The 16,619-nt window shown below is 52.7% G+C and overlaps 1 protein-coding gene across 17 annotated transcripts in view; it reads left to right on the top strand.

Annotated features, from left to right (window-relative positions):
* Positions 1 to 16,079, top strand: part of ZNF384 (zinc finger protein 384) — a 29,969-nt gene extending 13,890 nt beyond the window's left edge. For 15 of the 17 annotated variants that reach the window (XM_068142021.1, XM_068142012.1, XM_068142010.1 and 12 more), the window contains 5 exons: positions 10,941 to 11,165; positions 11,794 to 11,976; positions 12,777 to 12,855; positions 13,651 to 13,809; positions 13,955 to 16,079. In XM_068142021.1, coding sequence (XP_067998122.1) covers positions 10,941 to 11,165; positions 11,794 to 11,976; positions 12,777 to 12,855; positions 13,651 to 13,809; positions 13,955 to 14,242 — 934 coding nt within the window. In that variant the 3' untranslated portion in view covers positions 14,243 to 16,079. The remainder of the gene's footprint in view (positions 1 to 10,940; positions 11,166 to 11,793; positions 11,977 to 12,776; positions 12,856 to 13,650; positions 13,810 to 13,954) is intronic. The other 2 variants (XM_068142024.1, XM_068142023.1) reach the window with 1 other exon arrangement.
* The last annotated feature ends 540 nt before the right edge of the window (positions 16,080 to 16,619 follow it).

Genomic DNA, 16,619 nt, shown 5'->3' with positions numbered 1-16,619 from the left:
GCCCTGTCCCTGAAGATATTGAAGGTCAGGCTGGACAAGGCTGTGGGCAAGCTGCTCTAGTGGAGGATGTCCCTGCTGTCTGCATTAGGGTTGGAATGGATGACCTTTGGAGGTCCCTTCCAACCCAAACCACTCTTAAGATTATCCTACTCAGTGCTGGTCAGACCACACCTGGAGCACTGGCTGCTTTTGTGGTCCCCACTGCACAGAAAATATGTAGACAGGCTGGAAAGTGTCCAGAGAAGGGCCACAAAAATGACCAGAGGACTGGAAGCTCTGCTGTGTGAACAAAAGGCTGAGAGAGCTGTGTTTGGTCAGGCTTCAGAAGAGAAGGCTCAGGGGAGACCTCACTACCATGGAGCAGCACATAAAGGGTGGCTGTGAGCACAACAGACTCCCTTTGTACATGGTGTCCCCTGGGAAAGACAAGGGGTGATGGGGAGGAGCTGCTGTTGGGGAGATTCCCACTGGAATCCATAAGAACAGCTAGAGACTGGAATCATCTCCCAAGGGAAGGAGTGGAGTCCCCTACACAGGGCACTTCTAAGATGTAAGTTTTACAGGCTGCTGGGCCAGCTCATGTCAACTAGACTGTCACCTGGAAAAGCTGGGGTCCCTTCTATCCTGGAAGGCTGTGATTCTGAGTGTTCATGGGTGTGATTGTTCCCCTGGGACTATCCCAGTGAGATATTTTACCACAGCCCAATGGAAGGCTTGTCTTAGACACACAAGTGTCCCATTGGCTACCACTGAACCTAAATACAGAATTAACCAGGTTGGAAAAGACCTTTGAGATCATGGAGTCCAACCTATCACCCGACACCACCTAATCAACTAAACCATGGCACCAAGCACCTCATCCAGTCTCTTTTTAACACTTCCAGTGATGGTGACTCCACCACCTCCCTGGGCAGCACATTCCAATGGCCAATCTCTCTTTCTGTGAAGAGCTTCTTCCTAACATCCAGCCTAAACCTCCCCTGGCACAGCTTGAGACTGTGTCCTCTTGTTCTGGTGCTGGGTGCCTGGGAGAAGAATCCAACCCCCTCCTGGCTACAACCTCCCTTCAGGTAGTTGTAGACAGCTATAAGGTCACCCCTGAGCCTCCTCTTCTCCAGGCTAAGCAACCCCAGCTCCCTCAGCCTCTCCTCACAGGGCTGTGCTCCAGACCCCTCCCCAGCTTTGTTGCCCTTCTCTGGACACCTTCCAGCAACTCAACATCTTTCCTAAACTGAGGGGCCCAGAACTGGACACAGGACTCAAGGTGCAGCCTAACCAGTGCTGAGTACAGGGCACAGTGATTTCCCTGCTCCTGCTGGCCACACTATTCTTGATGCAGGCCAGGATGCCATTGGCCCTCTTGGCCACCTGGGCACACTGCTGGCTCATGTTCAGCCTACTGTCACCCAGTACCCCCAGCTGCCTCTCTGCCTGGCTGCTCTCCAGCCACTCTGACCCCAGCCTGTAGCACTGCATGGGGTTGTTGTGGCCAAGGTCAGGAAGATCCTGATCTGAAGATCAGGAAAAGGGGAAACAGTATCCTGGAAAGCAATGACTGAGAAAGGACTTTCAGGAATTGAGTGACAGCATGTGAGCTCTGTGAGGCTGTGACAGAAGAGGGTGAACACAGCTGTTGGAATCAGTGCTGGAATCAGTAAAAAGAAGACAGATTAAATTCTTTCTGGTGAGGGTGGGGACACACTGGAACAGGTTGCCCAGGAAGGTCATGGGTGCCCCCTCCCTGAAGGTCTTCAAGGCCAGGCTGGATGAGGCCTTGAGCAACCTGGGCTAGGGGAAGGTGTCCCTGCCCATGGCAGGGGGTTGGAAATAGATGATCTTTGAGGTCCTTTCCAACCCAAACCATTCCATGAGTCTGTTGAACTCAAGAAGCATGCTGAAGTAGCACACCCTCTGGGGGCTGGTATTTTTAAGGTCACTTGGAAAATGGACAAGCTGCAGGAATGCCCTGAAATGTGAGAGCTGGAGCAGTGCTGTGTGCTGAGAGCATGGTGAAACACTCGCTGTCCTGCCAGGGGAGGATGCTTCTGTGTAGTCTTAGCAAGCACCAAATGGCTGAAGGGCTGTGACAATAAGTTGGCTTAGATCCCTGAGCTTAGCTTGTGGATTTCACAGGATCTCAGAATGGTCAGGGTTGGATGGGCCCTCTGAAGGTCATCCAGTCCAACCCCCCTGCTAGAGCAGCATCACCTAGAGTCAGTCACCTAAGAACACATCCGAGAGTGTTCGGGACACCTCCAGAGGACACTCCACAGCCTCTCTGGGCAGCCTGCTCCAGGGCTCTGCCAGCCTCAAAGGGAGGAAGTTTTTATTATGTTTATGTGGAACCTCCTGGGTTCCAGTTTGTGTCTACTGCCTCTTGTCCTGGCATTGGACACCACTGAGAAGAGTCTGACTCCATCCTCCTGACCCTCACCCTTTAGGTATTGATCAGCATTGAGGAGATGCCCCTGAGGCTGCTCTTCTCCAGCCCAAACAGCCCCAGCTCTCTCAGCCTCTCATCACAAGATGTTCCACTCCCCTCAGCATCTCTGTGGCTCTCCACTGGCCTCCCTCTGGTAGTTCCCTGTCCTTGAAATGGGGAGCTCAGAAATGGGTATTGCATTCCAGATGAGGCCTGAACAGGGCAGAATAGAGGAGGAGGAGAACTTCTTTGAGCTGCTGGCCACACTCTTCTTTAATGCACCCCAGGATGCCATTGGCCTTCTTATCCAGGAGGATGTGTTACTGCCTCGTGGTCAATCTGTCCTCCACCAGCACTCCCAGTTTTATTCTTGCCCAGAGCTGCTCACCAGCAGCTCAGCCCCCACCCTGTACTGGCCCATGGGGCTGTTCTTCCCCAGGTGCAGGACTCCAAACTTGTCCTTGGACTTCATGAGGTTCCTATTTGCCCAGCTCTCCAGGTCTGGCTGTATGGCAGCACAGCCTGAGGGGTGTCAGCCACTGCTCCCCCTTTGGTGCCATCACAGACTGGTGTGATGCCAGGGGCAGCAGGGGGGAAGCAGAGGTAGAACTCATCTGCTTTCATTTGGCATCTTCAGGTCTTGAGTCTTCTAGCTGTGCATCCTGGGATGTGGTTCTGTTTCCTTTCCCCTGCCTGTTACAAGACCTCACCCAGAAAATGTTTAACTTCAGCATGAGAAGCCCAAAGAGGGGAATGCAGAGGTTAAGAGAGCAGTGCTGAGGAGCTGTGTGCTGAGGAGCTGTGTGTTCAGGAGCTGTGTGCTCAGCGCTGTGCTTCTGTTCAGTACCTCACGAGCACAGCGCTGCCAGGGCACCACACTGCACTTCTTCCCCTGTTCCATGAAGTGCTGACTCTGACAGTGTAGATTTCCCCTTAGCATCTCCTCTAACTTCAGACCTGCCTGATGTGAGTGTTTGTCTTTCATTTGTGGTCTAACACGTGTTCGTAGCCTGCCAGCAGGAGTGAGGGTTCAGTTCACTTCTGAGACCGCCCTCAGGATGTGCCAGGAGTGTGCATTCTCCAAGCCCTGGCAAGGCAGACAGCGTTTTCACAACTGTGATGTTGACTCACATGATACAGAATGGTAGGGCTTGGAAGGAACCTCCAAAGATCATCCAGGCCACCCCCCCTGCCAGAGCAGCATCACCTAAGCAGGTCACACAGGAACACATCCAGGTGGGTTTGCAATGTCTCCAGAGAAGGAGACTCCACAACCTCTCTGGGCAGCCTGCTCCAGGGCTCTGGCACCCTCACAGTGAAAGAGTTTCCCCTTCTGTTCACATGGAACCTTCTGTGCTCCAGCTTCTCCTGTCATTGGACATCCCTGAGCAGAGCCTGGCTCCATCCTCCCCACACTGCCCTGCACATCTTGATCAACATGAATGAGGTCACCCCTCAGGCTGCTCTGCTGCAAGCTCAAGAGCCCCAGCTTCCTCAGCCTTTCCTCAGCAGGGAGATGTTCCACTGCCTTCAGCATCTTTGTGACTCTGTGCTGGACTTTTTCAAGCAGTTCCCTGTGGTCCTTTTTAAGTGGGGGGCCCAGAACTGGACACAGTATTCCAGCTGTGTCCTCACCAGGGCACTTGATTGGAAAATGCTCTTAAGCCATCTTAGGGAAATTTTACTATGAGCTGCTGTTCTATCTCATAACAGAATCTGATGAATGAGGTGGAACATTCCATAATAAGTGGGAAAAAAATAGAGCACTGTGTGACACAGAGTGGCAGTCTGGTTGCTATAAGCATCATTTGGTATCTGACTCAGCACAATGATTCTCATATGGATGAGTAGAGTTAGAATTGTCCATCCCCCTTTTACTGGCATTTCATAGATGCATAGAAGGGTTTGGGTTGGAAGGGACCTTCAAAGGTCATCCATTCCAATCCCAACTGCAGTCAGCAGGGACATCCTCCACTAGATCAGCTTGCCCGAGGCCTTGTCAAGCCTGACCTTGCAGATCTCCATGGATGGGACCTCAGCCACCTCCCTGGGCAACCTGCTGCAGTGTTCCACCACCTTCATGGTGCAGAACCTGTTCCTAACATCCAACCTAAATCTGCTCTTCTCTCATTTCAAACCATTGCCTCTCATCCTATCACCGCAGGCCTTTGCAAACAGTCCCTCTGCAGTCTTCTTGTAGCCTCCTTCAGGTACTGGAAGGCTGCTGTTAGGTCTGCCTGGAGCCTGCTCCAGGCTGAGCAACCCCAGCTCCCTCAGCCTGTCCTTGTAGCAGAGGTGCTCTAGACCCCTGATAATGTTCACGGCCCTCCTCTGGACCTGCTCCATCAGGTCCATGTCCTTGCTGTGTTGAGGGCTCCAGAGCTGCACACAGCACTGCAGAGGAGGTCTCCCCAGAGCAGAGCAGAGAGGCAATATCACCTCTCTCCATCTCTGGCCACACTGCTTTTGATGCAGCCCAGGCTGCCATTGGCCTTCTGTGCCACAAGTGCCCATTGCTGGCTCACGATGATGAGTTTTGAGGGTGTTGCTGTCTGAGCTTTCCATGAATGTCTCACTTAATTTCCCTGCAGATTCCTTCTAGAAATAAAGGATTCTGGACATTGGAAGGGTTACTTCTGGTCTTTTGTGTACAGGTTGGGTGAGGCCTCGAGCAACCCGCTCCATGTCCCTGGCAGGGGCTGGAACCAGGTGATCTTTAAGGTCCCTCCCAACTTGAGCCATAAGGAGCAGCCGCAGAGGTGTGGTGTCAGACTGCCAGTGGCAATGCTGTGGTCATTTCTGTTGCTTGCCCTTGGGGAAAGTGCAGTGAAAGTAGGGGGTGTTCAGAGGCCCAGTGGGGAGAAAAGGTCAAAATGAGTATTAAGCAGAGGGGAAGAGGATCAGTGATTTCACAGAGCATTTTGCTCCTGCTCAGCAAAGAGCACTTCCAGTTTTCCCTCTCCCCAGCCAGGAGGATTTTGCTGCAGCAGAATGCTGTGAAGGTCAGGTGGGATGTTCTCCTTGTCCATGGGGATGTGACATGGGGTTTGATCCAGACATGCCCAGTAGAGAGCTGGTTGCATCTTCCCCTCCAATGTTTGATGCTGTCTGAGGAAGAAGGTGAAGTCTTTAATGAAATGGATCATTTGATCCCTTGGAAAGGCCTGATAGAGAGGATCACAGAATGGAAGGAGTTGGAAGGGACCTCCAGATATCCTCTAGTCCAGCCCCCCTGGCAGAGCAGGGTCAGCTAGAGGTGCCCAGAATCACATGTAGGTTGGTTTTGAAAGTCTTCAGAGAAGGAGACTACACAGCCTGTCTGGGCAGCCTGTTTAAAGGAAAACTTCTGTGTTCTAGTTTGTGCCTGTTGCTCCTTACCCTATCACTGGGCACCACTGAAGAGAGCCCAGCCTCATCCTCTTGACCTCCACATTTACATATTGATAAGCATTGATTCCTTTTTGGTGGTGCCCAGTAACAGGACAAGGAGCAGGTATAAGCTAGAACACAGGAGGTTCAACCTCAACATGAAGAGACACTTCTGTATGGTGAGGGTGCCAGAGCCCTGCAGCAGGCTGCCCAGAGAGGTTGTGGAGTCTCCTCTGGAGACATTGCAAACCCACCTGGATGTGTCCCTGTGTGACCTGCCCCAGGTGATGCTGCTCTGGCAGAGGGGTTGCACTGGATGATCTCTGGCAATCCTTTCCAACCCCTAATGTTCTGTGATTCTTCTTAGTCTCCTCCGCACTAAAGAGCCCCAGGTCTCTCAGCCTCTTCTTTTAAGAGACATGCTCCACTTTGCTCATCAACTTATTGTCCCTCCATTGGACTCTCTCCAGTAGTTCCCTGTCTCTCTTGAACTGGGGGCAGCAGACATGGACACAACACTCCAGGTGTGGCCTCACTAGGGCACACTGGTGGCAGATGGCTCTGTTCCAGGGCCTTTTTTGCCTCAGAAGATTTGTGAATTCATTCATGCTTCATAGCTTTCTTGCCCTGTCAGGGCTGATGCTAATGAGATGATTGCAAAATGTGTCCTTGCAGGACTTTCTTTCTTGGTGGTGTTTGAAAACCACACCTGGAATGTCTGTAGCTGCTAAATTCAGGCAGGAGGGGCTTGGGGTAGGGTGGTTGGGTTTTCTGGTGGGGAGGGAGGTGTGGGGTGTGGGGGCTTGCTGCTAGTGGGATTTATGGTGAATTTTTATGCCATGTTCTGGAGAAGTTTTGAAGGACCTTCTGGGTAGTTTGATTTTGAAAAGAGGAAAGGATATTCAGATTCTGGTCACTGAAGTTTTTTTGCAGGGAATTTCTGACCTGAAGGCAGATGCCTGACAAAGCAAATAGCTTCTGTGCATCCTTTCCTGTGCATCATGGAATGGTTTGGACTGAAGGGACCTTAAAGGTTATCTAGTTCCAACCCCCTGCAATGGGCAAGCACACCTTCCACTAGCCCAGGTTGCTCAAGGCCCATCCAGCCTGGCCTTGAACACCTCCAGGAAGGGGACATCCACAGCCTCCCTGGGCAACCTGTTCCAGTGTCTCACCACCCTCACTGGAAAAAATGTCTTCCTAATCTCCAGTCTCAATCTGCCCTCTTGCAGCACTAAAGCCATTCCTTCTCATCCTGTCACTGCAAGCTCTTGTTAAAAGTCCCTCCCCAGTTCTCCTGTAGCCCCCTTCAGGTACTGGAAGGTTGCTCTAAGGTCTCTCTGAAGCTTTCTCTTCTCCAGGCTGAACAGCTCCAACTCCTCTCCTTGTAACAGCCTGCCCCTTGCTTTCACCTGCCTGCATGGGAAGGATTGAGTTGCCCTTGGAGACACCTATTGCCCTTCATCAGTTAGAGGAGGCACAGGAGCAACAGGATTTAATGGATGGAACTGCTGAGATTTGAGGCCATTGTGGACTTTCTGAACATCACAGACTGTTTAATGTATGCACAGGAGAGGTTATTGCCCAGCTGAACCAGAGCAATACATTTAGAGAAGTATTTCCCTCAGAAAGAGAGTTGGATTGTCCTCTGCTATGAGGACAGGCTGAGGAAGCTGGGGTGGTTCTGCCTGGAGAAGAGAAGGCTCCAAGGAGACCTAATAGCAGCCTTCCAGTACCTGAAAAGGGCTACAAGAAGGCTGCAGAGGGACTGTTTGCAAAGGCCTGCAGTGACAGGACAAGGGGCAATGGTTTGAAATGAGAGAAGGGCAGATTCAGATTGGATGTAAGGAACAGGTTCTGCACCATGAGGCTGCCGGAACACTGCAACTGGTTGCCCAGGAAGGTATTTGAGTCCCCATCCCTGGAGATCTTCAAGGTCAGGCTGGACAAGGCTCTGAGCAAGCTGATTTAGTGGAGGATGTCCCTGCTGACAGCAGTGGGGTTGGACTGGATGACCTTTAGGGGTGCTTTACAACCCAAGAGTGTAGGGACCAAGTGATTGAAACCAGACTATAGCCTCTGAGCTTTGTTCCAAAGATGCATTGTTCCCATGGCTGGAAAGATCCCATTTCCTCTTGGATGGTTTAACTGCTACTGCCAGTTACCATTTCTCATTACACCTTTCTTGGCTCTTAAAACACCCCCCAGCAATTGCTGGCTTTCTCCCTTTGTAGAGTTCTGTCTATCCACCAGGCTATCTTCTAAGATACTCTCCACATCTAGATAGCCTGGGCTTAGGGAATCTTCACCTACCAGCATTATTGAAGTTCACTGAACTTGTCTGAGTTTGTCAGGAACTCTTGATTGTGTGGACTTCAGAATGAGCCATTCTGTGGCAGGAGCAGCTGCCCCATTCCTCTGACAAAATACCTGCTGCTCCCCCTTGTTTTGGTGAGCTCTACTGCCAGTGGATTCACCGTACCGCCGTAATCTACCGCCACAGATTCACACAATGATTTAGGTTGGAAGGGACCAGTACCAATTCCCCTGCCATGGGCAGGGACACCTTCCATTAGACCAGTTTCCTCAAGGTCTCATCCAGCTTGGCCTGGAACACATCCAGGGAGGAGGCATCCACAACCTCCCTGGGCAACCTGTTCCAGTGTCTCACCACCCTCACTCAAAATAATTTCTTCCTGATCATCAGTCTCACTCTGCCCTCCTCAAGCTTCAATCTATGCCCTCTCATCCTGTCACTCCAAGCCCTTGTCACAAGTTCCTTCCCAGCTTTCTTATATCCCCCTTCCAGTACTGGAAGGTTGTTCTAAGGTCTACCTGGAGCCTTCTCTTCTCCAGGCTGAACAGCCCCAACTCTCTCAGCCTGGCCCCACAGGGGAGGTTCTCCAGCCCTCTGATCATCTTCGTGGCCTCCTCCAGACCTGTAGGAGCTAGAGGCAGTGCTGCAGGTGGGGTATCAGCAGAGCAGAGGGGCAGAATCCCCTCCCTGTGCTGCTGCTCTCCCTGCTTTGGATGCAGCCCAGCACACAGCTGCCTTCTGGGCTGCCAGTGACCATTGCTGGCTCCTGGCAAGTTTGTCACCAACTGACAGCCCCAGGTCCTTCTCCTCAAGGCTGCCTGGGCCACTCAGCCTGGCACTGGAAGCTTGTCAGTGGAATGATTCCTTATCAGAGGTCTGATATTGTGGAAGAGAGTTCAGATGAGAGGGGAGCAAGCATCTGCTGAGGAGCTTGCTCAAAGTCATGTATGGGATGATGCCCTAATTGTTTGTATTAACAGGGAATGAAGTTGGCAGCTCAGAGGAATTTAGCAGCTCACCTCAAGAGCTCTTTGTAGTGTTACTGCTTTTCAGGATACAGTCCTCATCCTGTGAGCTTGTAAAGTGCATCTGCTGTTTTCAGTTCTAGCTTTAAACATTTGAGAAAGTCTGGAACAAATGGCACAAGAGCTTGGAGGTAGTTTGGTTTATAAACCATTTTTGTGTTTAAAGGTTCCTCTTATGTTCCTCCTTACTCCTCACATCTCTTTAACAGAGCTGGAGAGAAACAGCCCAAAGTGCTTCGGTTACTTGAGTCCAGAAGGGATGGCTCAGTGTGAGGGGGCTTCTGTAGGGATGCATGTAGCTTGCATGCTCTGTTGGGGTGTGCAGCTACAGTGGATTAAGAGAAAGATGAGGATAGGAAACGTGGGGACAACTCTTAGAAATGATAATGAATGCAGAAGAAAAATGGTAGAGAGGAAAAAGCTGTTAGGGCAGGTGTGTGGTGGGGTGCTTGCTAGGGAGGCATTGCTTCCAGTTGAATGGCTTAAAATCAAGGTGTGGCTTGGGAGGGTCTGGGAAGCCAAGGTAAAGGTGCTGGATAAACATTGCCTACATTACACAGGCTAGTCAGAACTGCACACTTCATACAGCTCCTGGCTTCAGTGTGTAGCCTTGGTATAGAGCATGGGATAGAGAGTCCTGGGAGGAGATGGACGTGGAAAAGAGCAGGACCATCTCTGAGGCTTTTGTCACTGAGCACTTTTGTAAACACTTGTAAATGGGGAGGGAATTCCCAGACAAAACCAGAAGGCAGCCAGACTCCCTCTGAGGGGCATTTTTTCTCTCAGATGTGACCCTGGAAGTTGCAGGTGCAGGTTCAGCTTTGTCTTGCTCAATTGAGAAAAGTCTGCAAATGGAGAAATCTGAAGTTCAGGGAAACCTTAACTCTGCTCCTTGCTAGGCACACACTTGGTCAAAACCAAAATTCCTGCATCTTGGATGCAGCTTCCCTCTCCCTCTGTCAAACTATCAACCACAAAAGCTTTTACCATCTGGAATTGTAAATGAGTGCAAGCGTCTCTTACCAGCGTGGTGTGGTGATGGAAGAGCAGCTTTTAACAGCAGCCTGCAGAGCAGATAGATGCCAACTGCTTCTTCCTCTTCAGTGAGTCTGTGTGTCACCAAATTTGTTTCTGACCAGCATGGGAACAGAGGGATCCAAACTCCTAGACTAAACACTTAGCTCAGTAAGCTCGAACTGCTGGAAGCCTGTGAGGCCAGGGAAATGGCACCTTGGCTATCCAGAGGATCTTGGTGAGGCTCATTGGTGTCATTCTCAGCATTTGCTGTTCCAAATCCTCAAGTGACTTTTCCAAAGCTAGGAGCAGAGTTAAGTGGGTTTGGTCAGAGCTGCTTTTGCAGACTAACTTTCATTGTGAAGATAAGCCTGGGATTTCCAGGTTTTCCAAGCCTTTTTTTTCCAGTAAAATAAATCATAGATGGACAAAGTGGGTTTTGTCTGGGAATTATTCCTGTTTCCTTCAGACTGCTGTGGGGAAACATTCCAAAGTGCTGCCCTGTCTCCTTATAGGCCTAGTAAATTAACCCCTTCAATTCTTCCAAGACCTTGACTTGCCTGGCTGCAAGGTATTGTCTGGTCTCTTCTGACAGTTCGTACCTTGAGCTTGTCCTCCTGGCACCGGAGTACTCATAGCCAAGCCCAGTGTCTCAGGTGAAACCTCCCCAGAACCACATAGCAGGAAAATGTCCCTTCTTCACTCAGTGCAGGAGATCCTATCCAGTTAGAGTTGATACCTGCTGGGGCTCAGCCCTGTGTGACGCTGTCTCCTCCCCTCACCCCGGTCCTAGGTGCCGGATGTGTTCGCTGACCTTCTACTCCAAGTCGGAGATGCAGATCCACTCCAAGTCCCATACAGAGACAAAGCCACACAAGTGTCCTCACTGCTCCAAGAGCTTCGCCAACAGCTCCTACCTGGCCCAGCACATTCGCATCCACTCGGGGGCCAAGCCCTACACGTGCAGCTACTGCCAGAAGGCCTTCCGCCAGCTCTCGCACCTGCAGCAGCACACACGGTAAGGGCCGGAGCAGGCTGGGGCCCTGCGCACTGCATGTGGCTGCCGTCCCAGCATGCTGTGGCACCCGTGGCGGGCAGATGTTGCCGTTCTCCGCAGGCTGCTCGGGTCTTGTATGCGAGGCACCCACGGTTGTGGTGTCCGAGGTGTGAGACTTGTCGCTTGCTGTGAGGGGCTGGGTGTGCGCAGAGGTTAGCACCGCTCTGCCCTGCGGGGTGTCGGCAGCAGAGTGCAGCTTTCTGGCAGTAGGTAGGGCTAGTTGTGTCAGAAGGAGAGCTGGGCATAGGAGGGCTGTTCCCTGTGACCCCAGTTCTGCCAAACATCTCAGTCCAGGCTTGCAGCCCCCTGCCGTTTCAGCCATAGGCTTCCCACACACAGCTCTGCCAATGCCCCTCAGTCCAAAATCTATAGTTCCTCTCTCTGGATCCTCCCCCGGTGCGGACAGACCATGGCCTCTTGAATCCAAGGGGAGCACGGTTTGGGAACGAGCAAGCTCCTGCCGTGTGTGGAGTTCCTCCCCGTAGCAGATAGCGTGGTGCTGTCCCACCCCCTTTGTGCCCTCGTCCCATCAGCACTAGCCAGCTGGCAGTCATGTCCAACTGCTGCTGCTCCTCCTCCTCTTCGGCAGGATCCACTCCAAGCTCCACACGGCGATTGTCAAGCCACACAAGTGTCCTCACTGCTCCAAGAGCTTCGCCAACACATCCTACCTGGCCCAGCACCTCCGCATCCACTCGGGGGCCAAGCCCTACACCTGCCGCTACTGCCAGAAGGCCTTCCGCCAGCTCTCCCACCTGCAGCAGCACACACGGTAAGGGCCAGAGGAGCTGGGGGCCTGGCCCTGGCCCCCCACGCTGCCGGCATGCACTGTGGAGCACGCGCGCCAAGCATGTGGGGGGCGGGCGGGGGTGCGGCCGGCGGCACCCTCGGAAGGAGGTGACCACCAGAGTGGACGGAGTGGAGGCTGCGCAGGAGACACTGACCGCCGCCAGGGCTGAGGTGGGCACGTGCTGTCCCTGGGGATCCCTGGTCTTGCACCGCGGGGGGCACAGAGAGAGAGAGCCATAGAGAGAGGCATTGGCCGCAGGGGAGCTCAGCCTGGCACCGCTGGGGGTTGGACTGAGTGTGTGGAAGCTGCTGGCGTTGCAGGGGGACAGGGACGGATGAAGGCTGTAGGTGATGTCAGCCCAGTGATGTCAAAAGAAAAGTGCTGGAGAGGAACACAGCTGCTTTCTTGGTACTGTAGAAGCAAGAAGAAAGACTCTTGGTTGTGTGGGACTCCTGAGCTTGGAGCAGGGAGCCTGGTCCTCCAGACCTCTTCCCAGCCCATTTTCAGGAGGCCATTTCTCCAAGCTGGCCAGGAGTTCCTAAGCTCTTGCTTCTCAGTCACTCTCTGAAATCTGCTTGACTGTTTTATCTTCTCTAACTTCTAGCTGGACACAGGAGCTGGGCAGAGCTCTCTTTGTCCAGATAGAACAGCATCTGGACGCAACATCATCCCCTTCCCTCCTCTCCTGAGTGGCTGTGAGACTCGGTCACAGCATCAGGCCCTGGCAGCCTGCCCCGCCTGCCTGCTCACTGCCTCCCGTTTGTGCTCTTCCTCCTCCACAGTATCCACACTGGGGACCGACCCTACAAATGTGCTCACCCTGGGTGTGAAAAGGCTTTCACCCAGCTTTCCAACCTGCAGGTAAGGGGCTGGGCTGTTTGTGCTCATCACTGGGGGTGGCAAGGGCAGCTGTCAAGCAGGAAGAGAGGCAACTCCCCTCCTTGTGATGGAGGAAATGGAGAAATCTGGGCAGCTGGAAGGAGAGGGAAAGAATACAGAAAAGCTGTTGAAACCCTTGGGCAGGGGAGAGATTCCTAGCTTCTGTGGCACTGGTGACCCAAGGAGGTCACATAAACAGCCACATCCTATAAAACTGTAAACTTCAGAGATTTGGTAAAGTTCTGGAGAGTTCTCTGACTTAGGCCCTTTGCTAAATGTTGCACAGAATAAAATCTGGGTATCTGATGTTTTGTTTGTTTGACAGTGAAGTAAAGGGGCTAAGAGCAGGGACTCGGGGAAGCAGGGGTGGTCTGTCCTGCTGCAGTGCCCTGGAGGGTGTGTGAAATGGCAGAGAGCTGTAAATGCCTGCCAGCAGTTCAAGCAGCTCCTGCCCTGAAGGGCAGTGACAGATGTGGGCAGCGAACGTGAGGCAAGGCAGTGGAGGAGAGAAAAGGAAGAGGCTGAGAAAGAGTCACGTGGAGCCTGAGAGGGTGGGAGCTGCAGACAGCTAGGAGATTGCTCTTCAGAGCCTGATATGCCTGAGAAAAGAAGGGCTTCGGTGCGGTGCTCTGGAGGGAGAAGCTCTGACCCTCGTGCTGGGGTGAGCTGGAAGGCTTGGCTGGAAGGGGGTACCAGAGGTGTAGCCTTCTGCAGTACTAATGCTCCCTCCCTTCCCTGCCCTTGCTCTCTGCTCCCGCCCTGCTCGGCTGCCCCCAGTCCCACAGGCGGCAGCACAACAAAGACAAACCTTTCAAGTGCCACAACTGCCACCGTGCATACACAGATGCTGCCTCCCTGGAGGTGCACCTGGCCACGCACACAGTGAAGCACGCCAAGGTCTACACCTGCTCCATCTGCAGCCGGGCCTACACCTCGGTGAGTCTTTGCCGCCCTCGCCTCCCAGGGGTGGCTCCTCCGCCTCCAATCAGAGCAGCCCCCGGAGCCGCTGTGTCCCTTCCCGTCTGCCTGTGGCCTTTGTAAGGCCTCCCGCCCTCCTCTCACGCCGTTCTTCCTGCTGCAGGAGACCTACTTGATGAAGCACATGAGGAAACACAACATCCCTGACCCGCAGCAGCAGGTGGTTCAGGCGCAAGCCCAGGCCTCGCAGCAGCAGCAGCAGCAGCAGCAGCACTTCCAGCCGCAGGGCGGGGGGGCAGCAGGAGGCCCTTCTGGAGACACTAACCAACCCAACCCTCCCCCCCAGTGCTCCTTTGACCTGACACCTTACAAGACTTCAGAGCATCACAAGGACATCTGCCTCACTGTCAGCACCAGCGCCATCCAAGTGGAGCACCTCTCCAGCTCCTAGAGAGACCTCAGCCCAGGGAGCAGAAAGCCTCTTGTGCACAGCCTGCGCCCAGGGGCACTGCCTGTGCAGCAGCCCCCTTCGTGCAACAGTCTCTGGCCTCTCCTCCTGCACCAGTCTCCTCTGGCCATGTAACCCTGTTCATGGCAGCCCCTTGAACAACAGCCTATCTCAAGTGGGTGCTCCTTCTGTGCAACAGCCTGCCTGGTAGGAGGATGCTTCCTTGTGCAAGAGCCCCTTTCCAGTGCTGAGATCATTTCCTCATGCAAGATCCCCTCCTTTCAAACCCAAAGAAAGGCCTCTGTTCTGCCTTCTTTCTCACTCTAGAATGCCTGTGAAGGGGGGGGGAGGGGCGTGCTGAGACCTGCAGAGTGGATGGGATGGAGAGACAGTCCTTGTACATACAGGGGCTTGGACACGTCTTCAGCAGGCCACGGAAGAATGTGGCAGGGTTCACAGCTGGATGGGGTTCTTTGAGGATTTCATTGAGTGTCTAAGAGAGAAAGACCCATTCCTGTCCCTCCTGCTTTTGAAAGGGAGGCAGGGCTGCTCGTCCTGCCCCAAGGACTGAATAGGAGAAACCTTCTCCCCAGTGGAAGGTGAGACCAGTGTAGGAGGGGGAGGTGAGGCGTGCTCCCTGGGCTGGGCAGGTGCTTATGCTGCCCAAGGGCTGTGGAGTGTTGCACTCTTTCTCCTCCCTCGGAGGAGAGCAATAGAGAGGGCTCTGTCTGAACTGCCTCTCTCTCCCAGCTGTCTGTGCAGCGTGATGGCCAAGGCTCATAGGAATGTGGGTTCTCCTGCTCATTGCTCTTCCTGCCCATTGTGGATGATGTCCTAGCAGCTTGTACTCCTCCTCCTCTCCCTCCTGCTTCCCCACCCACCTCCACAGAAAAGCGTGCAGGCATCAACAACAAACCAAAAAGCAACTGGAGGGAGGGTAAGAGACTGCCAAAATAATCATCCCCCTTCTCTTTCCTCCCTTTCCTGAAAGGCGGAACAACAGCAGTTCTGACTCTCACACCTGTCCTGCCCCCCTGTTTCCCAAAGGGAAGGAGGAGGAGGAGGAGGAATAGGCCAGTCTCTTCAAAGAGCTGGCAGGAGGCAGGGAAGGGCTAGCTTCTTCTGCTCACCTCCTACAGGAGTGCTCTCCCAGGCTCCCTCTTGCCAAGACGGGCTGGACTCACGTGGCAGTGGTGGCCTCTTCTGGACCCTGGTCATGGGACAGAATCCCCAAAAGGTGGACAGTGGAGAGAAGGGGATGAAGATCCCCACAGAGAGACCAATCTAATGAGAAGGGGGAGCCAACAAGAATAAACTGAAGGCCCCTTGAATTTATATATATATATATATATAAATATCTATTCCCCCCCAGCCCACTCTGTCCTTGCTGTAACTGTTTCTATCTTGGTGTTTATAAAACGCATTATCCTGGAGAAGTTTTATTTTCAACCTTTGTTTGTTTTTCCCTTTCTCTTGGTCTTCAATTCTCTTTTCCCCACCACCCCACCCTCTTTTTTTGGTTTTTTTTTTTCTCCTTTTTTTATTGTTATTATTATTATTATTATTATTATTATTGGTCCACATGACTGCTGGTCTTGTGTGTCACTTGTTAAGTTTCTTTGGATCACGGAGGCTGGCTCGGAAGAGAACGAGAAGGCAAGGGAAAAGCATGTGTTGTTGGGATTTAAAATCAAATCACCCACCCAAAGCCTATAGAATCCCAGGCTTCTGTGTGAACAACCAACAGGGGCTGCTTTTTTTGTTTGGTTGGTTTTTTTTGGGTTGTTTTTTTTTTTAGCCACCTTGTATAGAAATAAATTGGTGTACAAGGCTCCCTGAAGGCGCTGCTGCAGGCACCCTGCCCCTGTGACGTTGTGTTCCTTCCCTACTGCACCAGCCCCTTGCTGCTGTGAGTCCTAGGCAGCTGCTGAGGGCAGCACATCCCTGCCTCTGGGCAGCCTTGGAGTTTGCATGAGGAGCAGCAGGAGCTCTTCACCTCTGGCAGAAAACCCTTTTCTCTGTGTTTCTGTCACTGGAGTTGGCTACAAACCGGTGGAGAGGTTATGGGCCTGTAGGTTAGGCTAAGAAGCAGCTGTCTGCTTTGGCTCCTTCATGCACAGCTGACATTTCCACCCATTCATCCTCCATTGAGCTCTGGGAAGGAATGTATAATTGAAGTGTGTATTGGCTTCATTTTGAGGCTCTGGGACACAGAGAATCCCTTCCATTGGTAGCCTGCTGGAGGGGCTTCATGTTCTGACCGCTTCAATATTTAAGCCAAGTTTCTCCTTTGGGTCTCTTTGGGTTCTTATTGCTAGTTCTGGCTATGTCCATCTCACTGGTTCGGAGAGCCTTAGAGCACAGTGGTGCTGTTTCCTCT

This window comes from Melanerpes formicivorus, unplaced genomic scaffold, assembly GCF_026170545.1.
Source record: "Melanerpes formicivorus ecotype bairdi unplaced genomic scaffold, bMelFor1.0.p_v2 SCAF_8, whole genome shotgun sequence".
NCBI lineage: Eukaryota > Metazoa > Chordata > Aves > Piciformes > Picidae > Melanerpes > Melanerpes formicivorus.
Note: the sequence above shows the minus strand (reverse complement) of the source record. Positions and strands in the feature narration are given on the sequence as shown.